Source organism: Amblyomma maculatum, chromosome 6, assembly GCF_055883805.1.
Source record: "Amblyomma maculatum isolate TAMU_Amacu chromosome 6, ASM5588380v1, whole genome shotgun sequence".
Taxonomy (NCBI): Eukaryota; Metazoa; Arthropoda; class Arachnida; order Ixodida; family Ixodidae; genus Amblyomma; species Amblyomma maculatum.
The window spans coordinates 10761217-10777218 of record NC_139349.1 but is presented as its reverse complement, the minus strand read 5'-3'; the positions used below and the strand labels follow the sequence as shown (position 1 = coordinate 10777218).

Below are 16002 nucleotides of genomic sequence, written 5' to 3'. Positions count from 1 at the left end.
CGCTAAATACATTGACATAAATACCAGCTGTGGTCTCTAGCAACAACGATGAAGAATAAACTTCGCTTATCCAGTTTTACTGTAAAAAAAAGTATCTGTTGCATGAGTTCTGTCACTAATATTCCATAATTCAAATTCACAGTTGTACTCCCGGCAATCTCGAGGATATTCAAGATCCGCCCTTTTCAGCGAGACACTTTTCTATACTTTATCAAGCTCTGCAAGAATATTATAAACAAAAGGCGGGAACAAGACGTTGTAAGTAAGATTCCTCACAGATTTCAGGCTGGAGCACCTGTGACCATGTGCAGAGAGTACTTACCTCCATGTGCGCACCGGTAATAATGTTTTATTGCTCGCCAGCGATTTGAAGATTTCCTGCAACTGATGATAGACGCCCAGGAAGGAAAACTCACAGCTGCAGCGGAGAATGTCTCTGATCGGGACGGGCAGCTCTTCAACCTTGGTTTGGACCTGAAGACGGAGGCTGCTTTTGCGTCTGATCGATGTAAGTGTTCACTTGGAGAAGCGACCATACACCGAACTCGCGATATCAGTGTTTTAGTACTCTTCCGTTTGAAATATTAAAATCATGACACAATACAAAGCCTTTGGTGTCTCTGTTATTGCAGTTTCTCTTACAAAATTATTATGTCAGACTCGTAAGAGCAATAATGAATTTCAACCAGAGAAGATTGCATTTCCTAAAAATATTTTCACCTTGCCTTTTGCGGGCGGGCGCCCTTATAATATTTACTTTCGAACCGAATAATTTAGCAGTGAAATCTGGCACATATTAGCTCTCATTTATATATGCTCTCGGCATCCATGAACAATACAGAATTGTGACCCTAATGGCAAGGCTTTTTTATGTTCTTTTCAATCAAAGGGGCAGCTAACTGCAAGGCTAGTTTGCGGCAGTGACTGTAACGTTCGTCTCAGTTGGAGCTGCTGAAGACCGTGACATCTATATTGTAGCTTGAAAAGCTTCTCTTGTGACGGCGCCGCCTATTGGTGGCGTTTATACGGCGCCCATGAAGACACTGTGACCACAAGAACCGCATGTTCCGCTTTCCCTTGCAACACCGGAAAACAATGTGCATGGTGCCAAGGTAGTAAAAAAAAAAAAATGCTTTACATGCCTTCTAGATTAAACTATTGTTGTGGACGTACGCTTGTATTACTTCCTCAGCTTTAAATAATGCTCAACAACAGCCTAAGAAATCTGCGGCATGTTTTGCCCAATTTTATGTTGCCGTGTTTCCGGTGAAGGTGAGGAGTTCTATTCCCATTCTAAGCTGGCTTGCCGAAAAATTTGTCACACGGTCTTAAGGAGTAATTTGTAAGAACCGCATGATGAGACTGTCCTGCGCAGTTGTGACTTATTTTGTTGCGCGATTGGGATGTGTAGTCATTGGTGACCAAGAGCGCCCGTCTACGACTCTGGGAAGCATTCTCGTTTGTATACGCGAGTGTAGTAAACCTTTCTACATTTTGTTACTCAACAGGACACAACAGAGTGTTTGCGTAGTGTTATTTCAGTATGTCAAAGTAGCACGTGGTACCCTCATCAGTTAGTAAATATCTTTGTCCCTGTTACTCAACACTTACAAACTATCACACCAACGCATGCATTCGTGTGCGTTATAGTTTTAAATGTGCGGCATCAGGCTTGTAGCGAAGAAAAAATAACATGTAGTAGACACATTAAATTTCCTTATATTATTGAGACATACACGCTCTACTGCGTCACTGTTTTAACTCAGGAATGATCACGCTAACATATATCCTGCCGTTCAGGCAATCTCGCTCGACTGAGTAGCAAGCGGTCAGCAATTGCTAGTCAGCCTTGTGCGCTTGAATGTACTACTTCTTTGATTTATTCATTTAATAATAACAGAGTCCTTGATGCTAAAAACAAGCGATCATAACAAAATGTATGTAGGGAAGAATACATCAACAATACAGTAAGCATCAAGTACAGCATATCAAGGCATAAAGCGCTTGAAATGCAAATAGTGAAAAGGCAAATTTGTATACTCATTAGTCTTTTTTTTTTTGCGATGCGAAATACACGCCTCAGGACTGACGCTATCTGTAATATATTTCGGCAACTTCTCCACTCGCTTAGGGTTCAGAAAAAATGAGAATATTAACGTATTCTGCATGGCACTATATTTGTTTTATCACGTGCAGTTAAAAAAACGCCAGCTTATGCACAGGGTGTAAAAAGTAATGGAATTGCGATTGATTTTCCATTTGTGTTATGTTTTTATATATGAACTAAAAATATATTGATCTGCATTTGATATGTTTATCTTTAACTGTGCACAGGCTACGATTCCTGATATCTGTTTTGCTGCCACGTCCTGCATATCTGTTAAAAATGAATCGAGTTGCGATTATTTGTGTTAGCCATAACCTGGCAGCGTTTACAGAGCTCTAGCTTAGCAAGAAATCCCCCACACACGAATCATATTCCAAATATGCCCTGATTAGCGGTTTATGTGTTCCTAATTTCGCATGCAGAGCGACTTTTAAAAGCGTGGACCGAATAATCCCCATAGATGTAAAATTTTTAAATACCGTCAACAAAATAAGAGTTGAGAAGGGAGTTTGTGCTCACGAAGTGAGAAGAATAAAGCATTTATCATTTTGAGCACATGCTTCATGTCATGCTTCAATCCAAATTTCACCGAGGTTTTTGTTAAACCTAATTGATGAGTTAAAGATTTAGCCGAGGTGAACGCACGCACATGCGAAACGTTTTTCACAGCTTTTACCAATATCATTTACGTAAATAAATAATGCCTCACCTAGTGCTTCACCTAGTGGCAAGACGGACTCTCGGACAAGCAAAATACACATCAGGCTAAGAAGGTGTTCAAATATTAACAGGATGCTCTAAATGCATGGCGGTGAAGAACTTGGTAAGTGGCAAGCCAATCGTCATCTTTACGGTAATTATAATGGAATGCATAGGCTCAAAATGCGCGGTGTGTTTGTTTCATTGCAGCGCTCACTGAAGACGAAGCGATGGCGCAGTGCCTGCTCTTTTTCCTGGTTGGGAACGACACGAATTCGACTGTTATTGCGTACACCCTCTACTTGCTGGCTCTCCACCCCGAGGCACAGGAGAAGCTCCGGGCAGAAGTTGACGAATGCTTCACTATTCACGTACGTCACTTAAGCCCTCACTTTTGCTTCTTTTAAGGTTGTTTGTTGCAGAACGCCCGGTTGCTAATCATATGAGAAAAAAGAGGTAGAAGCCATTAAGAGGAAAAAGAATGAACTATATACACCACAAGTTGTCAATAAACTCATCTGTCCGGCAGTTCGCATCAGAGAAGGCATTTTTGTGAATGCATGTCTTCATCTGCAATAGTAGACGCAGCGCATCCAATCAGTGGTGGAAGCATGAGCCGAGGTAACTTTAAGTGGTATCCCCGAGGATATGACGCAGCACGTGCGATACCACCGGGTCATTTCATCGTGTTAAGACTGCCTGATATAGAGTGCTGCGAGAGTACTTTATTGGGAGAAATGCAGGACAGATTACAACTAAGGGGCACCAAAACACACAGGCAAGCAACGATGCGCTAACACAGGTACTGGCTGAATTTTTAATGGGCATTAAGCAGATGTTGCAGTGTATGTTGTTTGGAATTAAAGCCGAAGAAATAGAACTGAGTTCAATCTAGCGAATTGTTTTCCCGTTAACTGCTAAAACACTTCGAGCCTACCACGGTCGATTTCGCCAATTTTCTGATTCTGCCCGCCTATCCGAATGCTGCTACGGCAACAACCAAGGGTAGCCTTACTATATACATGCGCATACCCTACGACTTGCTACGATTTACCACGAATACCATGAGTACCACGACCTTGACCAAGACCGACCCTAATTATATCCAACTGCACTATTTGCACTTGTGTGGAGCACTAATTAGAGTATTTGATCCGAACGAGTCTGAACATTCGTTGGCTACAGTTACACCTTCGTAACAATAATTGTGCTTGACTAGGCTTAGCTAAGACTTAATGCCAGAGCGCATCCGGCTATCGCACATAAAACTTGCACTTACCATTGGCGAAACCCCTGCTATAATTTTTTCAGTGTTCCACTCTGCCATCTTGAGCTTCATTACATTTATATAAAAGTATAATGCTAATCTGTGCGTTTTTCATTTATATTTTATACCCAATTCCGGCTATGTAATACGGTCCTGTGACGTCGCTGAACGCACCGAGTAATCAGTGCCAGGCCCCATCACCTGCCTACAACAACTTGCATGCCAGAATCATTGTCGGGATTTTTCGCTCAGAACTAACGCCGACCCCGGGTGTTCCGGAAAATAGTGGCCTTTAAATATGTAGCGCTAGAAGCTTTCTTTTTTTCTCAAGTATGCCGCATAAATCCTACCCAAACATGACCTAAAATGGCGTAGCTGTATTGGTAGTGCTTTATGTTTGGTATAGGTATTACATTCAATGTTACCCCACCTGCAGCTATATAGTGGATTGCTTTGCGCTGTTTTCTCCTGCGTTCTTTAATGCGACAGCATTTAAGGCCGTGTTCTCCAGAAAACCTGCTGTCGGCGTTGTAGGACCTGTGAGCTCAAAATCGCTAGCATGCCTGCGGCAAGTAATGGCTGGTAGCTAGGTGACATGGTGGGGAACTGACTGGTGGGTGGATTGTGTGACATCACAAGTCATCATCAGCCGGTCTATAACTACTGCAGGGGGAAGGTCTCTCCCATATTCCTCGAAATAATCCTGTCCTGTGCTAGCTGTCTCCACTTGACCCCTGCAAACATCTTAACCTCATCTGCCCACCTGACTTTCTGCCGCCCCTTGCTACGCTTTCTTTCCCTTGGAATCTAATTGGTTACTCCTAGGGACCATTGGTTTTTTTCTCTTCGCACTACATGCTTTTCCTTTGTTCATTTCATGTTCTTGATTTCCACTAGAATGTCATTCACATGAGTTATTTCTGACCCACTCTGCTCGCTTCCTATCTCTTAACGATACACCTACCATTTCTCGTTCCACAGCTTACTGCGTTGTCCTCAACTTATGAAAATACTTTCAGTTAGCCTCCACATTTCAGCCACATAGGTGAGCAAGATGCTACTGGTGTATACTTTCCACTTGAGTGATACTGGTAAGCTGCTAGCCATAATCTGCGACTACTTGCCGAATGTCCTCTATCCAAATCTTATTCTCATAGTTATTTCCCTTTGATGGTCCAGACCTGTGGTTACTACCTGCAGTTACTACCTGCAGAAGGCTAAGATAGTTTTCAACAGCTTAGGGGAGGAATATTAGTTTTCAATAGGTAGCGAATCACTCGAAGTGGTAGACATCACAAGACGACATGACATATACAACTCGCGCAGATCCTTTGAAGTGGGAGGGTGAGACAGAAATCAAACATGGGGCAAAAATGGAGGAAAGTACGTTCGTACGGCATGGTTGAAGCAGAAATTTATGTATATATCGGAAGGCCTTGCCCATAATGTGGAGGTTTACGACCGTACACTGAGTGTGTGTAAGATAATATAGGTGTTAAGAGATTAGTAGTCAGGTGAGTAGCAAAGCGCATGTACGGGAAAGAGAATCCGCAAAGGGAGCCGGCAGACGCGCGTCATTAATGGCGTCGCGTCATACCCTTAAATTCGAGATTACGTGTCCACCAAGGTCTTTTTATTTGTGTGGCGTGCTGTTCGGTCGCCAGGATTTTTTTACAGCGTATTACTAACAGCCTAATGATTGAAAAATATGTCTGCACCTACGCGGTGGCTCAATGGTTAACTGCGGATCTTGATGAGAAGGGCACGATACCGGCTGTGGTGCCCGCTTTTCGATGAAAGCTAAAGCGATTTAGTGTCACAAGCAGGGCACAGAAGGTCTGTAGTTTGGTCATGCAGTGTTCCCATAACTGAGAGATTGCAATAATTTGGGCAGTGCTCTTCAACAGCGGCATCACTCCAGGGAACAGTGTTACTGACAACTCCTATTCATCGGAATCAATGTTAAAAATATTCAATGCCGGAAAGCCAACTCATTCAGCTTTTAAAATGCGCAGGTAGACGTTGGATAATTCCATCTACATTGAAGAGTAAGAAAATTTAAAAACTGCGTTCGCGTTCGATTTCGACGGTCTTCCATTTCAGAATATAATCTTGCCCTAAAAACAAAAAGCTCATTTTTCATCGTAGATTTAATTGTTTAATTACTGAGCTGTACTAAGTAGATAATGACCATCTTTTTGTACACCTCCATAGACTATGCCGATGCATTCCTCAGGCATTTTTTAAAAGCTTAAACAAAAAACAAGTGCCCTTGCATAACAAGGACATGTTAAGTGCAAATGAATTATTATAAAAGGAATAAATAGCAATGCCATGCAAAAATGTCACCACAAATGAACTTCTATATTACGTTTCTATGTGTTCCATATGCACCATCCTCATGTCTAGGTCTTAAACCTTGCGAAGCAATTGCGTTACCGAAGACAGTGTAAAAGATGTACGACAATCTTGCCGAATCGCGGTATTCTGTTCCTCGATGATTTTATCTTCAAGCGCCGAACGCGTTTTGCACCCTGGAGAAATTATTGGCCAGATACATTGAAAGCAACCCGAAACTTCGACAAAAATTCTCATGAAGAGCTACACACTATTTCCACGTCGACTTGGCTCCCCCTTCAGGTGTTCCTGGTGAGAATAATGAAGACGTTTTGAATTTGAGCTTTATCACTGCCAAAAATTTTAGAAGAGCGGTCACCGCTAGGAGAGTCATCTAAATGCGAGTGCGCGTATGTGTGCGGGAGGAGGGGAGTATCGGCTGATTCCAATTTAATGTTCTTTTGTTCCTAGTTCAATTCCTGACCCCACAGGTTTCTCTGATGGTGCTCCATTTCTTATTGCATTAAGAATGCACATGGTTGTACTTGTCGGCAAGGCCATACAAGAATTCTAATGAACACAGACAACAATATGAGAATCAAGAATAGCAGTTAGACATTCCGTCTTCTATCCTGCACTGAGATATTTTTCTTCTCCAATTATGCACAGGGCGAGCACCCGAGCCTGGACGTGGTGACAAAGCTCCAGTACCTTCACTGTGTCGTCTCCGAGGCGCTTCGAATGTACCCGCCTGCCACGCGGTAAGGTGACTTCTCCACACTCTTGCACATGAAACCTTTTCATAGCATCATAGCAGCGTTATGCTCCTGTAAAGAGCTGCAAAAGCATTTTTAATTACAGCTATTTGAGAATTGTCTGTTCTGCCGTGGTCGGGGCATCTAACAGCGTGCATCTAGCGTTCGAGAGGAATTCATCATGTTCTTGACCTTCGTTGGCCATATGTTCCGTTTTTTTTTTCTTTTTTTTTTTTTTGCGTACAACAACCTCACTGTCAACCCCTATGAAGTTTTCTTAACCTTGAAGTTAAATTTAGTGCTCAACTGACCAGGTAGTGTGCTGTGATAAAAAAACAAAACAATGGCAGACCTTGCTATTCTGGCCAAATCTAAGGGGGTGCACTGATAAAAAACACCGTTATACTAAGCGGGCTAATACAGTTTCTACATGAAAGTTCAGAGTTTATACCCTACACAAGGAAAGGTATAAACTGTTCATAGCATTGCTACAGCTCATATTTTATGTCTGATCTAAACCTAGTGTGTGCGTTATGAGCGAAACATCATTGGCATGACATCGGCTCATGGTAACTGCTATGGCCGGGTGCTGATTCCTCAATGGCTTGTGCGACCTAACCAGACCACATGATATCAGAAAGTTGGGAGGAGCTGTCAGCCCTGGTTGCTCATTTGAGGTGGAAAGGTGTAATAAGAATCAACCTTACAGTGGTTTTGGATTCCGAGGGAGACACGCTACTTCTAAGCCACTAGGCACTTCTAAGCACGTTCATACGGCATGATTAAAGCGGGGTCTTACACGTCCAGTGGTCGCCTAGGCTTAAACTCCACCTTACAGGCGGAGCTTAACTGTCCACCATAATCTTTCTCGGGGATTGCAGGTGCTCTCGCAAGAATGGTGTTTTAGGTGGTTGATTGGTTAATATAAGGGGGGGGGGGGGCGTGATGCGATCCCAGAGCGAGCAAACATTATCCGAAATTCGAGAATGCCGGGAATGCCAGATTAGCCTATGTTCCTTTGGGCTAATACACCCGCAAACATGACCAGACCAAACATTTATCTCGCATAGATTATGAAATTCGAATAAAGGAACTGTTATTGCATGTCCGTAGTGTCTGGATCTTTAGCACGGCTCTACTTGCCGCTTTTTTTTTTTTCTCAGTCTGGAACGAACACCATGTGAAGACTACATTCTAGGTGACACCGGAGTGAAGGTGCGCAAAGGCGACCTGATCCGAATTCCAGTCTACTCCATGCACTACGACCCTCAGTACTTCCCCGACCCCTTCACTTTCAAACCGGAAAGGTAAGCAGTAAATGTCACCTGAATATTGTATCACATTTATTCAGAATGCTAACATGTTCCACTTATGTGTGTGGTAACATTACATGTCACTGCAGTGCCTTTTGTTTAGCTCCCGGTATACACCCGTTCCTGAATAGGTGTGCCATTACAGGTAGTATATAGCTACATCATCATCATCATCAGCCTGACTATACCCACTGCAGGGCGAAGGCCTCTCCTATATTTTTCTAATTAACCCGTTTCGATGCTAGCTGTATCCATTTGACCCCTGCGAACTTCTTAATCTCATCCGCCCACCTAACTTTCTGCCGCGCCCTGCTACGCTTTCCCTCCTTTGGAATCCAGTTTGTTACCCTAAGCGACCATCGGTTATCCTCTCTTCGCACTACATGTACTGCCCATGCCCATTTCTTCTTCTTAATTTCCACTAGAATGTCGGTAACTTGAGTTATTTCTCTGACCCACTCTGCACGCTTTCTATCTCTTAATGTTACCCCTACCATTTTTCGTTCCATAGCCCTCTGGGTTGTCCTCAACTTAAGTAGAACTCTCTTGGTTAGCCTCCACGTTTCAGCCCCATAAGTGAGTGCAGGTAAGATTCAACTGTTGTATACTTTCCTCTTGAGCGATACCGATAAGCTGCTAGTCATAATCTAAGAGTGCTTGCCAAATACGCTCCATCCCAATCTTATTCTTCTTGTTATGTCCCTTTCATGGTCAGGATCTGCGGTTACTACCTGTCCTAAGTAGACATATTCGCCTACTACTTCCAGTACTTCGCTACTTAATGTAAACTTCTGTTCCTTGCCGAGGCTGTTGAACATTACCTTAGTCTTCTGAATATTGATTTACAAGCCTACCTTTCTACTTTTGCTGTCTAGGTCATCAGTCATTATTTGCAGTTCATCCCCCAAGTTGCTTAGCAAGGCAATGTCAGGCAATGTCAAGAGTTAAATTAGTGTGCAGCAGTGATGGTAGCAGGTTGTTTTATAGTTGATCACTACAGCCTATAAATAAATAAGCAGACGTTGTCACACGTGTGTGTCATGACGTTAACGCTCGTGGTTTTAAAAGAGGCACAAGGTGGGCAAATGAAATAACACATGGATATGTATATGAAAACGTTCACGTTTTAGCGCCACGGGAATTATAGGTTTGCGGAAACACGTGGTACGCCAAAAGTTGCTATTTTTTATTCATTCATGTTGTCCGACATGGGCCGAGGGTCGGAGCGTCGCGTGACCCGAGGAGCGAGAGGTTATACATAGAGCGTCCGCATCAGGAACATTAAAAACATGACTCAAGCTTCATAGCTTTGCACTTAAATCTAGTTTTGATAAGCCGTTTACTGGAGATTGTAATCCAGTGGTGCAAAACAGTGCGTGTAAAAGTATTGTGCTATTATGTGAAATATAGATCTTAATTAATGGAAAATCTACAGAAAGTCTAGGAATGTGTACGAAAAAAAAACTTAGATGACAGTGTGGAAATAAATATAAGCTACAACTATGGAATCAATATGCTCAAATACTCATTTTTTTAACCTGACCAGATTATTGTATTCATTGCTTCAAAACAAACTTTTTACCACAACATACTGCTTGGAAGTTCTTGGCACCATTTGAGAAGGTCTGTAGTGGCTCGAGCAGAGGCGGAGAGGGAAATAAAAAGGAGAAGAGAAAGAATAAGCTGCAGGTGAACTGCTTTGTACCTTGTTTTATTCCAAGAAGACAAATCGTGTTTAGAGATTTTTTTTCCTAATTATTACACACTCCTGAAATGGAAAATGTAATCACACGTTCTGCCAGTGGACCCGACTGAACATAAAACAGCTTACAGTGAAAGGAAGCGTCGGAACTCGTAACGTATACAAGGGGGTACCCAAAAGAAACCGAACTTATTTCCTTTTGAACCTATTTATTCACATTTGAAGCCCAAACCTTCAATCTTCTTTAAAGTACTCTGCACTTTCACTAATACAATTGTTTACACTTTCATTCCACTTTTCAAAAAAATGTTTAAATTCATCTTTTGTGATGCTTGACAGCGCCTGCGTCGTTTTTTTTCTTTGCCTCTGCAACATCAGCAAAACGCTTTGCTTTCATAAATATTGTTTTTTTCATTCTGGGAAACAAAAATGTCACACCGGGCAAGGTCCGGTGAGTATGGGGGGTGAGGAACAGGGGTCATACTATTTTTGATCAAGTATTGATGATTGCACGAATTTTTTCAACATTTTCATGTGTTCGGGCTGTGGAAGGACGACCAGAACGAAGTTGGTCATCAATTGACATTTCACCCATTTTGAAACAGGAGAACCACACAAACACTTGCGTTTTCCCCATAGCATCATCCTTGTACGCCATTATTAACATTTCAAGAGTTTATGTTCCATTTTTTCCTAGCAGAAAGCACATTTCACCGCCACACGCTGTTCACGAAAATCAGCCATTACAAAAACGACTATCACAGAAAACAGTTGTCACTATAAACTCTGCCGAAGCTAGTACGTCTGACCTTCATTGACATCACTCGGCTGACTGACTCTGAAATGTTCACACTATGCGCTCGTAGTGGCAAAACATGGTACTACGAAAGCGCTGCCCATAAAAAAATTTGTTCGGTTTCTTTTAGGTACCCCCTCGTATTACAGGTATCGCGAAATCCTGTTTAGAGATTTTTTCTAAATTACCACGCGCACCTGAAATGAAAAATGTGATCACACGCTTTGCCAGTGTGCCCAACAGAATGGGACATAAAAGAGCTTACAGTGAAACGAAGCGTCGGAACTCATAACGTTCATTACATTTTTCGCGAAATCCCTTATATTGAACTACTGTTGAAGCACAAAGCGCTTTCGAACAGTCTAGATGTGCTGGTGCAAAGGAGATAATGCCAAGGTGTAAATAAATGTTTTTACAAATAAGCATGATTTAGGTAAACTTTATAAAAGCAACGGGAGTTTTATGTGCTTTAAATGCAATTGATAGAATCGCAAGTTTTCACCACGTGTGAACTATAAAGTAAACAAAGTGTGGTAAAAACAAATAAACAATTTTTTCCCCGCAAATTAATTTCTTCCCTCGTACCATCACAGCTTGGAATAATCTTCCTGGCTCACTTCGTTCCGTTCCTTTAAAAAATTTTGCGGACGCCAACGCACACCGACGATTTCACACAGTGTCTCTAGCCATTATTAGTGTTGTTGCTTTGTTTAAATTCTGTCTTGTTACTCTTCGACTGACATAGCTTCCTAAATGTTTCACAATATCGTGTGATCATATCATCTTAACGTGGTAAGAACTAACAAAATCGGCGAGAATTATTGGCGTGTGGGCAGAATAAATCAGTTCGAGCTTATGCGTTGTGCGACCAACTTTTTATTTTTATCCATCTCGAGTTTGAGACAAGATTCTATGATTTCTTATTAAAGTTCCTGCTAAGTTTTCAAAACGATGGAGAAGAATATTCCGATCAAGGATGACAAGAAGAGAAAAAACAAACAATTGTCTACTTCATATTTATGCAGCCCCTCACATTTACCAAGATATTTTGTTGGGCGAGTTGGTACTTATTCATCATTAATATAAACAGCGCGAACACGAAGACAAGGGACCAGAAACAAGAAAGCCACAGTACATGCGCTGACTCACAACTAAGCCTAAGCCGTTTACTCCAAGGCCCAGAGAAACAAACATGAAGAAAACGAAACAGTCACGTGAAACAACCCCTGGGTTCACCTGCTGCATAAAAATTTACTTTAAAAAATCACTTAAAAAAGACACCTCTTTGCTTGAAAGAGCAAGAGACGTCTTGCTGACACACTTATTGTCCGTTGAAATAAAATACGATTCCACTATCTCTCTCGTTATCTTCTCTTTGTGGCGATATAAAATCTTAACACTGTCAAACTTAGTAGTGCACTTCTTCTTCTCCTTCTTCATTATTTCACATGACCACGGGGGTCTCGATTCTCTGTACACGCAATGTCTTATGACATCGAAAGTACCGGAATTATGGAGGAACTCTAACATTATCTTAATTCCTAATAAAGGGGACGCCAAGGACTTGAAGAAGTACAGGCCAATCAGCTTTTTATTCGTTGCGTACAAGGTACCTACTAAGGTAGTCGTTAATAGAATCAGGACAACTTTAGACTTTAATCAACCAAAGGAGCAAGCAGGATTTAGGAAAGGGTACTCTACAATCAATCCTATCTCCACTATCAACCAGGTCATAGAATAGTGCTCGGAATATAACCAGCCCCTATACATAGCATTCATTAACTACATGAAATCATTTGACTCGGTTGAAACCTCAGCATTCATGCAGGCATTACGAGATCAGGATGTAAGAGAGCCATATATGAAATTACTGGAAAATATCTATAGTGGCTGTACAGCAATCATAGTTCTGCATAATGAAAGTGGTAAAATTTCAAATAAGAACGGTGTTAGGTAAGGACACCTAATCTCCCCAGTGCTATTCACAGCTTGCTTAGAAGGTGTATTCAAAAATATGGAATGGGAGCAGTAAAGAATCAGGGTCGGCAGAGAATATCTCAGTAATTTGCGATTCACTGAAGACATTGCCTTCTTAAGTAACTCAGGGGCCAATTGCAACTGATGATAAATGATCCAGACAGGAGAAGCAGGAAGACCTAAATATTAATATATAGAAGACTAAGATAACCGAACAGCCTGGGAAAGGAACAGCAGTTTAAAATAAGTAGCCACTTAGTAACCACAACCACAATCTACTTAGTAACTACAATCCGAACTCCGATAGGGAAATAACTAGGAGAATAAGAATATCATTAAACGCATTTGGAAGGTACTCAAGCATTATGATTAGCAGCTTGCCGGTATCACTCAAGAGGAAAGTGTATAACAGTTGCATTACTGTATATAACATCCCTCACCTATAGGCTAACACATGAAAGTTAATGAAAAGGATTTTACTTAAGATGAAGACAACGCAGAGGGCTATTGAACGGAAAATGGTAGGTATATCTTAAGAGATAGGAAGCGGGCAGGTGGGTCAGAGAAGTAACTGAAGTTGCTGACGTTCTAGACGAAATTAAGAAAACGAAATTTAGCATGGGCAGGGCATGTAGTGCGAAGAGATGATAACCGATGGTCTCTAAGAGCAACCAATTGGATTCTAAAGGAAGGTAAGCGTAGCAGGGAGCGGTAGAAATTGGGTGGGTGGATGAGATTAATAAGTTCGCAGGGGTCAAAGGAAGCAGCTAGCACAGGACTGGGTTAATTGGAGGAAAATGGGAGAGGCCTTCGCCCTGCAGTAGGCATAGTATGGTTGATTACGATGATTATTATGATGATGAATGCTTGCGTATTTTATCCTATAGTGGACATTTTTTTTTTGTTCATGCCTTCTCGAGAGCTGCAAAGAGCTTCAAAAATAAATACGTTAAAAATTAAATGGTTAAGGCCATTGGCGAGTGTTAGCATCCTCGTACACGTATACAGCTAAAGTTGTGTGCTTTTCTGCTGGAAATTGGCTTCGTGTTTTTGAACCTGCTGCAGGTTCAGTGAAGAAAACGTGGGCTCGATCGTGCCTTACACTTACCTGCCATTCGGTGCGGGGCCCCGGAACTGCATCGGAATGCGCTTCTCGCTCCAGACCGTCAAGCTATCTGTGATTCACACTCTTCGACACGTCAAGCTTGTGCGGACAGAAAAAACAAAGGCAAGTACCGCGCCTTTGAAATGCTTAGCCGCGCAGTATCTCTTGTTTGAAAGGTGACAACATGTATATATATATAGCTTTTAAAAATAAAGGGATAAAATCCCCGACTGGCTCCAGAGTACTGAACTGCTGCTGAACGAGTTTCGACCCGCACACAATGAAATGTAATTTTCACTGGGTGAATCGCTCATGGAATTCATGACTTATGATGGTGTAAATGTACCTTCTAAGAATAGTTCAAAATAATTCTTCAAGTCTTTTTCGAGCAAGTGTTCTCTTCCCATTATTATTGTCACCTTTTAGAGGCATGAATATTTCTTTCTCCTCATCTTCTCACAGGTTCCATTGGAGTTTCTCAATGGGTTCCGGCTCCTCACTGCAAAAGACCTCACACTTGGAATCCGAAAGCGAGATTAGTGAGGAGGGCATGCGAACTGCAAGAGCAAAATGACACTCACTGAAAGCCTTCACTTATTCTCATGAAGCTTTCTGCATTTTGCTTTGATTGTAGAAAGTAAAATTGAACTAAAATTTTGCGCAGCATCACAAAGAAGACAGCGCTTCCTGTTAACGTGTTTGTGTTACCGTTTGAGATAGACGCGCTGATTGCGACTGGTGCCATGGTTTCTCACATTACTCTTCGGGGAAGTTTAGTATTATTTCAGTTGTGGCTTCTTTTATGGAGTGACAATAAATACATCTTAATCAAGGTCAATCACTTCGCGGACCGTCCTTCTTTTTGCTGTTCTGCTTAAAGATTTTCTTCCTAAATTATGTGCTTCCCTTTTTATCAGCTCTCAGCAAACGACGGTGCCGAGGACGCGTCTCCCTTTCATGCGCGAAAGTGACATGGACATACACAACATTCTCTTCGTGTGTGACTGTGACATAAGAATATGCCATGATATAATATTTACAGCATACTAATACACATATTCATTTCTGCTGTCCCTAAGGTCTTGCGCGTTCCGTCGAAAGTAAAATCCACCTAACATTATGTTGTCATAGCTATATGTACCACAACGCTGCACGTAATTTCAAAAGAGAGAGCGAACTGAAATACAGCCGCTTCAATTATCTATACGAGAACACGCAAAATGTATATTGGAGGGGAAAAATATCAAGAACCTTTTAATAAAAAGTTTCAAAAATTTGCTACATTTTAGCAAATGTTAGCAAAAGTAAACATGCATAAAAAATGACGCGGATTGGTGTCTGGAGATCCAAGCTTACTCCCGGGTATCAGGAAAAGCTTTTACTCGTAGCCGAGCTTCGTTACAGCTTCTTGTGCCGTAAACTTGATACTTTGTGTTCTCCTCTTGATTAATAAACTTTATTGATTAGGGTATCCTTCGCGGTTGCTCATTTTTGTGGAGACTTCAGCGTTGGTTGGTGTCCCTATTCCAGGGCTCCACTTGCTTCCCTCCCCCCGTAGAGCACGCTGTATCAGACCTCGTTGATCTTCACAGCGGTCGCTGGCCAGCGTTGCATCCCATTGCCCCGCACTGGGGTCTTGTATGACTTGTACCACGTCCATCGTTTCTCCCGACCATGTTATATGATGCATCATGGGTCTTCCCCCACACCACGGGCATACGTCCGGATATGCTGTGGGATTAACATTCTTTCGTACGTACAGATTCGGGATCATCCCTGTCTGTAGTTTTCTTCATATACCCGCCTTTTCTTGGTTGAGATCTTTATGTGGCAGCGTGTATCTATACGTCTCGCCCACCCTGTAATATGAAAGTATCGCCGAGTATTCGCAAGGAACCGGCGTAGGTTCCTCGAGGTGGGATGTCCCGGGAACTCGGCACCATA

The 16002-nt window shown here is 42.0% G+C and overlaps 1 protein-coding gene and 1 long non-coding RNA gene across 2 annotated transcripts in view; one reads left to right on the top strand and one right to left on the bottom strand.

The window, feature by feature from the left end:
• LOC146185054 (cytochrome P450 3A8-like) overlaps positions 1–15519 on the top strand; it is a 38852-nt gene extending 23333 nt beyond the window's left edge. Inside the window, exons 8-14 of the mRNA XM_084605466.1 lie at positions 143–258; positions 364–508; positions 3017–3177; positions 7080–7171; positions 8329–8472; positions 14019–14181; positions 14521–15519. Coding sequence (XP_084461592.1) covers positions 143–258; positions 364–508; positions 3017–3177; positions 7080–7171; positions 8329–8472; positions 14019–14181; positions 14521–14598 — 899 coding nt within the window. The 3' untranslated portion in view covers positions 14599–15519. The remainder of the gene's footprint in view (positions 1–142; positions 259–363; positions 509–3016; positions 3178–7079; positions 7172–8328; positions 8473–14018; positions 14182–14520) is intronic.
• LOC146185048 (uncharacterized) overlaps positions 1–16002 on the bottom strand; it is a 310168-nt gene that overhangs the window by 83372 nt on the left and 210794 nt on the right. The window lies entirely within an intron of this gene.